General features: G+C 39.6%; 1 protein-coding gene across 1 annotated transcript; it reads left to right on the forward strand.

Moving 5' to 3' along the window:
* The first annotated feature begins 2,168 nt into the window (after positions 1-2,168).
* On the forward strand, positions 2,169-2,814 carry LOC106088600 (E3 ubiquitin-protein ligase RNF181 homolog). Its single transcript, XM_013254191.1, is given in 2 exon segments — positions 2,169-2,477; positions 2,546-2,814. Coding segments are annotated over 2 exon segments (327 nt in total). The 3' UTR covers positions 2,564-2,814.
* The last annotated feature ends 9,549 nt before the right edge of the window (positions 2,815-12,363 follow it).

The following is a 12,363-nucleotide window of genomic DNA, read 5'->3' on the forward strand; positions in this document are numbered from 1 at the left end:
CAACTCCGATTTTATGTATTCTTGATCGCCGTCTAAATCGGACTGTATCCTTATAAAGCCCCCATATAAACCGATCTCCTGAATTGATTTCTTGAGCATCTAATTTGGCTGAAATTTTGCAAACCGGTTTCTTTTATGATCTTCAAGATTTTCGCAACATATAGTCTCTATCGGCCGATAACCGTTTATAGCCCTCATATAAACCGATCTCCCGATTGTATTTCTTGATCCAATAGAGCGCCCAATTCTTATTATATTTCGGTGAAATTTTGAATTATTTTTCCTACGACCTCCAAGTCCAATATAATCCGACCTCTTGATTGTAATTCCAAACGGCTTGAGCGCGCAATTATTATTTCCTTTGCCTGAAATTTGCAAAATGATTTCTCCCACAACCTTCAAAATCCATGTCAAGTATGATCTGAATATGTGTCTATTCCTCCGGAAGCAATTCTGACCAAATATTAAAAAACAAGTAAAACGCATTGAACCCGGCTGTACCCAACTTTGGATTCCCAACGCCATGGATATATTTATTATCCTATTTCATTTTAAACCTACTATATCTATAATTATGTCCAAGTATGTGCCGATTTGGATCATATTCGGTTAGGTATCAAGAAGTTTAAATCGGTTTATAAATGAGAATTTTCTGGCTTAAGATCTTAGACCTGCAGACCGGTGCATATAGCATTTATATCAAAATATTGCCTGATATGAACCATACGCGGTTTGAATATCGGATGACTTAGTGCAACTCCATGTTCCAAATTTGTATCATATATGGTCCTATTTTGATCACATTTGGTTTGGACAACGGGAAATCCAGTCCAACTCATTGCTCTTAATTTCAGCAAAATAGGAAAGTACGACATTTTATTGTCTTAAGACCCTAAATCGGTAGATCGGCCTATATGGCAGCTAAATATAAATTTGATCCGATCTGGACCAACCATGTTCAGTTTGGAAAATTAGAGGCCCAGTGCAACTAACTGTTTCAAATTTCACCGAAACCAGGTAACAAGTGGGGCTTATATGTGTTTAAGACCCTTAATCGGCAGATCGGACTATAGGGTAGTTAAATACAAATGTAGTTCGATCTAAACCAAACTCGTTGCGAATGTCGACAGTATGTGAATCGGTAGGTCTTTCTATATAAATAGGTAGGTATTTCTATATGAACCATTTTCGGTTCCAGTAGCGGGAGCCCTAGTACAACTCGCGATGTCTAATTTCAGCGAAAGCTGACTATAAAAGCGGTTTTTATGGGTTTAAGACAAGAACTTGACCTGCGTATAAACAAAATACGAATCTGTGCCAAACTTTAGCTCAATACCTGAATTTTTGAAGGCTGTAGCGTGATTACAACAGACGGGCAGTCACACGGACATTGTTAAGTCTTCTAGGGACGGAAATGGATATTTCGATGAGTTGCAAATGGAATGACTAAATGAATATACCCCTATCCTATGGTGGTGGTTATAAAAATCCATGGAATTTATTGCTTGATCCTTTTTAGTTTCTGCCTAGAGAAACCGTGCAGAGAACTTGACAAATGCAATCAATGGCGGATGGTATACAAGATTCGGCCCTACCGCATTTAGCTCGTTTTCACTTGTTGAAACTTTTTAAAACTCACACAAATCTGTTCTCTAATATGCTTTCGATAACGATTTAACGAAAGTTACCCCTAAAGTTATCTCATGTTAATTTAATAGTTTTAAATTTTTGTTTTAATTGGTCAAAATAACAATTTTAGTAAAGTATTTAAAAGATTTTAATTTTGACGGAGCGAAGCGGGTTCAAAAAATTCCGCTCCTGCTTCGTCAAAAATAGGCCTGCTCCGCTTCATTCCCAATCAAAGGTTGTAACCGACATTAAGCCTTTTAAGAGCACCACGATTAAAACAACCAATGTTGAAGCAATATCAGCATAATAATTTCATTTAGTGAACATATGCTTATTGTTAATGATTAAATTTTCGTAGAGAGTGTTGTTGCTGTCACTGGACTCGAAGATATTACCAACCTTCATTTATTTACTCGAAAAATGTACGGCAACTAGAAACTAATGGTTGCGAAAAATCCTCTAAGTTGCTGAAGCTAAAACTGAAGGAAAAAAATTATTTATTCTGTGTTATTTTAGGGTCAAAAAAAAAAATAAGAAGGATGTCTGACTATTTTGATGAGCTGTGATATACTCCAACTGGACCTGAGGGTGCGAATGATTTCGAACGAAACTACAAACGTCTCCAAGTATTGGCCATTATGAATGGAATTGATATGGAAATAGAGGTACCTGAAGCTTCCAAAAGGGCTATCGCTGAGTTGCCAGTTCACGAAATACCCTCCGATGAAAACAAAGACAGTCTTGAGTGTGCAGTGTGCAAACAGCCAGCAGAAAATGAAGACAAATATAAAATTTTGCCATGTAAACACGAGTTCCATGAGGAGTGCACTCTGTTATGGCTAAAAAAGGTAAGGTTCCAAGTGTGATTTGTCATATTTTCCTATTGCAAATACAAAATTTTCTTCGAATTCTCCAGGAAGTGTCTAAATGTTGATGATGGGTTCCGAATACGCTTGCCAGGCCTTAGAGCAGGAAGTCGGGAAGCACAATCTTATGAATCTGGAATAGTGACGGTTCTCAAAAAAAAGAAGATAACGTCAAAATCCGGTTTTTTTTACAAAAAAAGAAAGAGTGCGTGAAGTTCGGCCTGGCGGAATCTTATATGCCTTCCTCCACGGATTGAATTTCTCAACTTCATTGAAAAAATTGTCGTAGGCAAATTAGACGATTACATATAGGTTATATATCCTGTTACAAACTTATTTAGGATATACGTCCCGTGGTTTATGGTTTAATCGTCTAAGAATTTAGCACTTTCACTTTTTTGTAAAATGGGATATCGGTTCTTGGATGTTGAAAGTCATAGTAAAGCACCATGTCTAAAATTTGAACCAAATCGAATTATAATAGTGTCGTCATGGTGCTAAAGAAGTCAGATAGGGATATCGGTTTATATGGCAACTATTTCTGGTTAAATAAACCAAAAATCAACTGGTTTTGGATCCTGGAAGTAATACAAAAAAACAATGTGCAAATTTTCATCCAAATCAGGTAGTTATTGCGACCTCTAGCTGTTTAATAAATCAAATAGGAAAATCGGTTTATATGGGACTATATCTAAAATGAACAAATTTGGGCAATTTAAAATACAAACCGACTTACACTAAGAAGAGTATTCGTGCAAAATTTCCAGTGCCTAGCTTTACTCCTAAAGTTAGCACGCATTCGATAAACAGACGGATGGACAGGTATCGCTTAATCCACTTAACATACCATTACTATTAAGAATATGTATACATTACAGGTCTTAGACCATTTTTTGAATGTTTAAGTTTAAGACAGAACCATAAGCGTAGAAAGGGGTGGGCTAAGCACTAACCAGAAATGTTTTTAAAGTTGGAACTGTGTCCTATACTTGGCACTGATGTAGAAGCATCTAATAACTCATCATTCTAAACTTCGTTATGGACTCATCATTATGAGCTTCGTTATCCAAGCTCCACTAGTCTTGAAGACAAGGCCGAACCTATTTTATATTGGCATGCTTATAATTTGCTTGGGCCATCGACCTTCTCTGGCAAACCAATAAGCTCTTTAAGATGATATCATTGTCGCTGGACAATGATATCATCTGACACCAAATTTCGAGGTGTCCCCCACTACTTGATCTTTCCATCGGGCTTTTGGTCTTCCCGGTTTTCGTGCACCACCTTTGCCTTCAAAAGACTTCTTTGCTGGAGCTTCTTCATCCATTCTGATAACATGACGTAGCCAACGCAGCTGTTGTATTTTGATGCGTGTAACTATGCTATCGTGGTCATACAGCTCATACAGCTCGTGGTTCAGACGTTGCCTATATTCTCCATTATCGCAAACCGGTCCATATATTTTACAAAGAATCTTTCTCTCAAAAGTATTGTTCTTCGCTTAATCTCAAAACAGGTGTCATTCGTTTCGGTTGTGGCGGTGCCGAGGTAGATAAAGTTACTGACTGTCTCAAAGTTGTCGTTCCCAACTATCTCCATTTTCTTTATCTGCTCGGTTGTTCAAGGCTTTTTGGGAGTTTAAACCATCCATTTCGTCTTATCTCCATTTACTGCTAGACCCATTTTCACTGACTCATTCGATTCTTTCAAAGGCTGCAGTTACTACTTCCGGTGACCGACTTATGATATCGATGTTGTCGGCATAGGCGAGTTGCATGTGTTCTCTTGTGATTAGTGAGCCATATCTGCATCTCGTATAATCTTCTCCAGCAGGATATTTAATAGATCACACGATAGGCTGTCTCCTTGTCTGAAACCTCGTTTGGTATTAAATGGTTCGGAGAGATTCTTTCCTATTCTTACTGAGGAACGCGTATCAGCAAGTGTCATCCTGCAGAGTCTTATTAATTTTGCAGGGATACCAAACTCAGACATGGCTTGAAATACCTTTGAACGTAAAGGAGTATCGAAGGCGGCTTTGTAGTCAACAAAGAGATGGTAGGTGTTGATTTGTCCTTCTCGGGTCTTTTCCAGGATTTGGCGCAGTGTGAATATCTGGTCTAGGGTGGATTTACCAGGTCTAAAGCCGCATTGATAGGGCCCAATTATCTAATTGACTTTTGGTTTTAATCTTTCACACAGTACACTCGAGAGTGTCTTGTATGCGATGGGGAGGAGACTTATTCCTCTGTAGTTGGTACATTCCGTCTTGTCTCCTTTCTTGTGTACGGGACATAGTATGCTGAGGTTCCAATCATTGGGTATGCGTTCTTCTAGCCAGATTGCGCAGATAAGCTGACGCATACGTCTTATCAGCGTGTCGCCTCCGGTCTTAAATAGTTCAGCGGGTAACCCGTCGGCTCCTGCTGCCTTGTTGTTCTTTAGTCGGGTCACTGCTACTTGGACCTCATTCTGACTAGGAGGTAAACATTCTATTACCAGGAATATCGTAGTTCCAATCGGATCTATCAGGAATAGTGGTACAGTACTTTTTATCAAAAAGCGTCTCAGGTACGGTGTAATCCACACTGCCTGGTATAACGGATACGTGTTTATTATGGTCTGAATCGGATAACACAGTGTCCGTAGCCGCCATATGACCAATGAGAAAACTCCCTTAATCTCACAGCTGTGGTCGCAGGAATTTGTCTGTCCACAATGTCCAGAGGCATTAGATTTATTAAGTTCTTTGCATCAGATGGTGTCGTCCTCAGTGCTGCTGTGATGCACAAACAAGCCATCCTTTGGATCCGGTTGAGTATTGAGATGGTTTTTTGAAGCGCCGTCCACCAGACCACAACAACATATATCATTATAGGTCTGACCACTGCATTATATACCCAATGCATGACGCGCGGTCTAAACCCCCAATTTTTGCCAATGGCTCTCTTGCAGGTTATAGGGCAAGAGTTGCCTTTCTTGCCCTTTCCGAAATGTTGGCTTGAAGTTCAACTTCCTGTCCAGCTAAACACCCAGGAAATCCGTAATTTTTATACCCACCACCGAAGGATGGGGGTATATTCATTTTGTCATTCCGTTTGCAACGCATTGAAATATCCACTTGCGACCCTATAAAGTATATATATTCTTGGTCAGCGTAAAAATCTAAGACGGTCTAGACATGTCCGTCCGTCTGTCTTTTGAAATCACGCTTCAGTCTTTTAAAATAGAGATATTGAGCAGATTCTTTTTTTGTCCATAAGCAGGTTAAGTTCGAAGATGGACTATATCAGACTATATATTCATATAGCCCCATATACACCGATCCGCCGATTTAGGGTCTTAGGCCAATTTTTACTGACATTTGGGGCAGTGAGTTGTGTTAAGCCCTTCGACATATTTCGTCAATTTGGCCTAGATCGGTCCAGATTTGGATATAGCTGCCATATAGACCGATCCTCCAATTGAGGGTCTTAGGCCCATAAAAGCCACATTTATTATCCGATTTTGCTAAAATTTGGGACAGTGATTTGTCTTAGGTCCTTCGACCTAATTGGCTTTCTTCAATTTGGCCCTCATCGAATCAGATTTGGATATGGTGCCATAAGACCGATCCCTCTAATTAAGGTTTTGGGACCATAAAAGGGGCATTAATTGTCCGATGTCGCCGATATTTGGGATAGTGAGTTAGGTTAAGCCCCTTGACATACATTTTCAATATGGAACAGATCGGTTCAGAAATGGATATAGCTGCCATATACACCGATATCTCGGTTTTAGGTTTTGGGGCCAAAATTATTGTCCGATGTCGCCGAAATTTTGACAGTGAGTTATGTTAGGCTCTTCGACATCCTTCTTCAATTTTACTCAGTTCGGCCCAGATTTGGATATAGCTGCCATATAGACCGATCTCTCGATTTAATGTTTTGGACCCATAAAAGGCGCATATATTGTGCGATGTTGCCGCAATTTGACACAGAGAGTTAAGTTAACCCCCTCCACATATTTCTGCAACTTGGTCTAGATCGATCAAGTTTTGTTTATTTTTAGATATAGCTACTAAAAAGACCAATATTTTGTTATACACAATTGAACAATGACTTTAACTTATCAGTATTTGGTCAAATCGGAATATTTTTCGATATGACTGCCGCGGCACATAAGGTATGCAATTTTAACCGGATTTTGATGAAAGGTGGTTTACATATATACCCGAAGTGGTGGGTATCCAAAGTTCGGCCCGGCCGAATTTAACGCCTTTTTATTTGTTTTTCTTTAAATGCTATTATCTAAAACAAGTAAAAGCGTGCTAAGTTCGGCTGGGCCGAATCTTATATACCCTCCACCATGGATCGCATTTGTCGAGTTCTTTTCCCGGCATCTCTTCTTAGGCAAAACAGGATATAAGAAAAGATTTGCTCTGCTATTAGAGCGATATCAAGATATGCTCCGTTTTGGACCACAATTAAATTATATGTTGGAGACCTGTGTAAAATGTCAGCCAATTCGAATAAGAATTGCGCTCTTTGTGAGCTCAAAAAGCAAAATAGAGAGATCGATTTATATGGGAGCTGTATCGGGCTATGGACCGATTCAGACCATAATAAACACGTATGTTGATGGTCATGAAAAAATCCGTCGCACACAATTTCAGGCAAATCGGATAATAATTGCGACCTCTAGAGGCTCAAGAAGTCAAGATCCCAGATCGGTTTATATGGCAGCTATATCAGGTTATGAACCGACTTGTATTTTATTTGACATAGTGGTTGAAAGTAACAATAAAAAACGTCTTGCGAAATTTCAGCCAAATCGGATAGGAATTGCGCCCTCTAGAAGCTCAAGAAGTCAAGTCCCCAGATCTGTTTATATGACAGCTATATCAGGTTATGAACCGATTTGAACCATACTTTGCACAGTTGTTGGATATAATAACAAAATACTACGTGTCAAAATTCATTCATTCGGATAGGAATTGCGCACTCTAGAGGCTCAAGAAGTCAAGACCCAAGATCGGTTTATATGACAGCTATGTAAGGTTATGCACCGATTTGAACCATACTTGGCACAGTTGTTGGATATCGTAACAAAACACGTCGTGCAAAATTTCATTTCAATCGGATAAGAATTGCGCACTCTAGACGCTCAAGAAGTCAAGACCCCAGATCGGTTTATATGCCAGCTATATCAGATTATGGACCGATTTGAACCATACTTGACACATTGTTGGATATAATAACGAAACACGTCGTGCAAAATTTCATTCAAATCGGATAAGAATTGCGCCTTCTAGAGGCTCAAGAAGTCAAGACCCAAGATCTGTTTATATGGCAGCTATATCAGGTTATGAACCGATTTGAACCATACTTGGCACAGTTGTTGGATATCATAACAAAACACGTCGTGCAAAATTTTATTCCAATCGGATAAGAAATGCGCACTCTTGAGGCTCAAGAAGTCAAGACCCAAGATCGGTTTATATGGCAGCTATATCAAAACATGGACCGATATGGCCCATTTACAAACCAACCGACCTACACTAATAAGAATTTCAAGCGGCTAGCTTTACTCCTTCGGAAGTTAGCGTGCTTTCGACAGACGGACGGACGGACGGACGGACATGGCTAGATCGGCACAAAATGTCACGACGATCAAGAATATATATACTTTATGGGGTCTCAGACGAATATTTCGAGTAGTTACAATCAGAATGACGAAATTAGTATACCCGCCATCTTATGGTGGAGGGTATAAAAATGATATAAGAAAAGATTTGCTCTGCTATTAGAGCAATATCAAGATATGGTCCGGTTTGGACCACAATTAAATTATAAGTTGGAGACCTGTGTAAAATGTCAGCCAATTCGAATAAGAATTGCGCTCTTTGTGAGCTCAAAAAGCAAAATAGAGAGATCGATTTATATAGGAGCTGTATCGGGCTCTAGACCGATTCAGACCATAATAAACACGTATGTTGGTGGTCATGAAAGAATCCGTCGTACAAAATTTCAGGCAAATCGGATAATAATTGCGACCTCTAGCGGCTCAAGAAGTCAAGATCCCAGATCGGTTTATATGGCAGCTATATCAGGTTATGAACCGATTTGAACGATATTTGGCACAGTTGTTGGATATCATAACAAAATACTACGTGCCAAAATTCATTCAAATTGGATAAGAATTGCGCCCTCTAGAGGCTCAAGAAGTCAAGACCCAAGATCGGTTTATATGACAGCTATATAAGGTTATGGACCGATTTGAACCATACTTGGCACAGTTGTTGGATATCATAACAAAACACGTCGTGCAAAATTTTATTCCAATCGGATAAGAAATGCGCACTCTTGAGGCTCAAGAAGTCAAGACCCAAGATCGGTTTATATGGCAGCTATATCAAAACATGGACCGATATGGCCCATTTACAAACCAACCGACCTACACTAATAAGAATTTCAAGCGGCTAGCTTTACTCCTTCGGAAGTTAGCGTGCTTTCGACAGACGGACGGACGGACGGACGGACATGGCTAGATCGGCACAAAATGTCACGACGATCAAGAATATATATACTTTATGGGGTCTCAGACGAATATTTCGAGTAGTTACAATCAGAATGACGAAATTAGTATACCCGCCATCTTATGGTGGAGGGTATAAAAATGATATAAGAAAAGATTTGCTCTGCTATTAGAGCAATATCAAGATATGGTCCGGTTTGGACCACAATTAAATTATAAGTTGGAGACCTGTGTAAAATGTCAGCCAATTCGAATAAGAATTGCGCTCTTTGTGAGCTCAAAAAGCAAAATAGAGAGATCGATTTATATAGGAGCTGTATCGGGCTCTAGACCGATTCAGACCATAATAAACACGTATGTTGGTGGTCATGAAAGAATCCGTCGTACAAAATTTCAGGCAAATCGGATAATAATTGCGACCTCTAGCGGCTCAAGAAGTCAAGATCCCAGATCGGTTTATATGGCAGCTATATCAGGTTATGAACCGATTTGAACGATATTTGGCACAGTTGTTGGATATCATAACAAAATACTACGTGCCAAAATTCATTCAAATTGGATAAGAATTGCGCCCTCTAGAGGCTCAAGAAGTCAAGACCCAAGATCGGTTTATATGACAGCTATATAAGGTTATGGACCGATTTGAACCATACTTGGCACAGTTGTTGGATATCGTAACAAAACACGTCGTGCAAAATTTCATTCCAATCGGATAAGAATTGCGCCTTCTTGAGGCTCAAGAAGTCAAGACCCAAGATCGGTTTATATGGCAGCTATATCAGGTTATGAACCGATTTGAACCATACTTGGCACAGTTGTTGGATATAATATCGAAACACGTCGTGCTAAATTTCATCCCAATCGGATAAGAATTGCGCCTTCTAGAGGCTCAAGAAGTCAATACCCAAGATCGGTTTTATGGCAGCTATATCAAAACATGGACCGATATGGCCCATTTACATACCAACCTACACTAATAAGAAGTATTTGTGCAAAATTTCAAGCGGCTAGCTTTACTCCTTCGGAAGTTAGCGTGCTTTCGACAAACAGACGGACGGACGAACGGACGGACTGACGAACGGACAGACGGACGGACATGGCTAGATCGACATAAAATGTCACGACGATCAAGAATATATATACTTCATGGGGTCTCAGACGAATATTTCGAGTAGTTACAAACAGAATGACGAAATTAGTATACCGCCCATCTTATGGTGGAGGGTATAAAAAGTTTAGAAAATCTAAAAAAACAAGTAAAAGCGTGTTAAGTTCGGCCGGGCCGAATCTTATATACCCTCCACAATGGATCGCATTTGTCGGGTTCTTTTCCCGGCATCTCTTCTTAGGCAAAAAAAGGATATAAGAAAAGATTTGCTCTGCTATTAGAGCGATAACAAGATATGGTCCGGTTTGGACCACAATTAAATTATATGTTGGAGACCTGTGTAAAATGTCTGCCAATTCGAATAAGAATTGCGCCCTTTGTGGGCTCAAGAAATAAAATAGAGAGATCGATTTATATGGGAGCTGTATCGGGCTATATACCGATTCAGACCATAATAAACACGTATGTTAATGGTCATGAGAGAATCCGTCGTACAAAATTTCAGGCAAATCGGATAATAATTGCGACCTCTAGAGGCTCAAGAAGTCAAGATCCCAGATCGGTTTATATGGCAGCTATATCAGGTTATGAACCGATTTGAACCATACTTGGCACAGTTGTTGGATATCATAACAAAATACTACGTACCAAAATTCATTCAAATTGGATAAGAATTGCGCCCTCTAGAGGCTCAAGAAATCAAGACCCAAGATCGGTTTATATGACAGCTATATAAGGTTATGAACCGATTTGAACCATACTTTGCACAGTTATTGGATATCATAGCAAAACACGTCGTGCAAAATTTCATTCCAATCGGATAAGAATTGCGCACTCTAGAGGCTCAAGAAGTCAAAACCCCAGATCGGTGTATATGGCAGCTATATCAGGTTATAAACCGATTTGAACCATACTTGGCACAGTTGTTGGATATTATAACAAAACACGTCGTGCAAAATTTCATTCCAATCGGATAAGAATTGCGCACTCTAGAGGCTCAAGAAGTCAAGACCCAAGATCGGTTTATATGGCAGCTATATCAAAACATGGACCGATATGGCCCATTTACAATACCAACCGACCTACACTAATAAGAAGTATTTGTGCAAAATTTCAAGCGGCTAGCTTTACTCCTTCGGAAGTTAGCGTGCTTTCGACAGACAGACGGACGGACGGACGGACAGACGGACGGACATGGCTAGATCGACATAAAATTTCACGACGATCAAGAATATATATACTTTATGGGGTCTCAGACGAATATTTCGAGTAGTTACAATCAGAATGACGAAATTAGTATACCCCCCATCTTATGGTGGAGGGTATAAAAAGTAATCACGAAAAATTTCCCGAAAAACGAACATTGTACCAGCCATCAGACACAATTCCCCCAATAACCTCCGATGAATGCATACCCGTTACAACCTCTTCTGGCGCCACGTTGTCCGTTGGAGAATTTCCTGGGAATTGTGTATCAACGAGTTATTCTAGTGTTTCCTCATTAGACATTGTCTATGCATTCTCTGGCTTCTAAATATACCCTACCGTAATAGGTCTCGAGGGCAGAATCTTTTTTAGCCTAGAGGAAGATTCTACCCAGTATTTGTTCTGAGCCTTTCTCAGCTCGCCCTTATATTTTCTTAGCTCAGACTTATATATGTCCCAATCGTGTGGTGCTCTTGTGGCTTTCGTTCTGTTGAAGAGTTTTCTGCAGTCCTTCCTTAGACCAACTAGTTCAGTGGGCAACCATGGCGGTCGCTGTTTGCCCCTTGGCTTGGCACTAGGACATGCTGACACAAGCGAGTCATTCACGGCCTTCGTGATCCGCTTGACCATTATGTCTATATGCTCCGCAGTTTTCACTTCCTTTTTTGTTCTAGAAGGGATAGACGTGCAAAATTTGTGTCGCAGTTTATCCCAATCCTCCTTTCTTCTGTTTAGCCGAGGGACCACTTCTGCAGTATTTTCTCCAAGTTTGAAACTTTTTTTTTGGCTATGTGGGCTTAAGTACAATTATTTTGTTGCACACGCAAAATAAAATTGCATTGCGACCGATGAGAAAATCGTTAAAAATGGCTATTTTATTAAAATTATTTTGAAATATAGGAAAAGTACTGTTGAAAGAAGGAATAGTGTAAAGTTTTCTATGAAAAACATCGCAAAAGTCAAATCTATTTTAGCGTAAAAATTCAAGGTCATTTTTAAGGTCAATAACGCTGTAACTCCTTCATTTTTTCGAATTTC

This window comes from Stomoxys calcitrans, chromosome 2 (genome assembly GCF_963082655.1).
Source record: "Stomoxys calcitrans chromosome 2, idStoCalc2.1, whole genome shotgun sequence".
NCBI lineage: Eukaryota > Metazoa > Arthropoda > Insecta > Diptera > Muscidae > Stomoxys > Stomoxys calcitrans.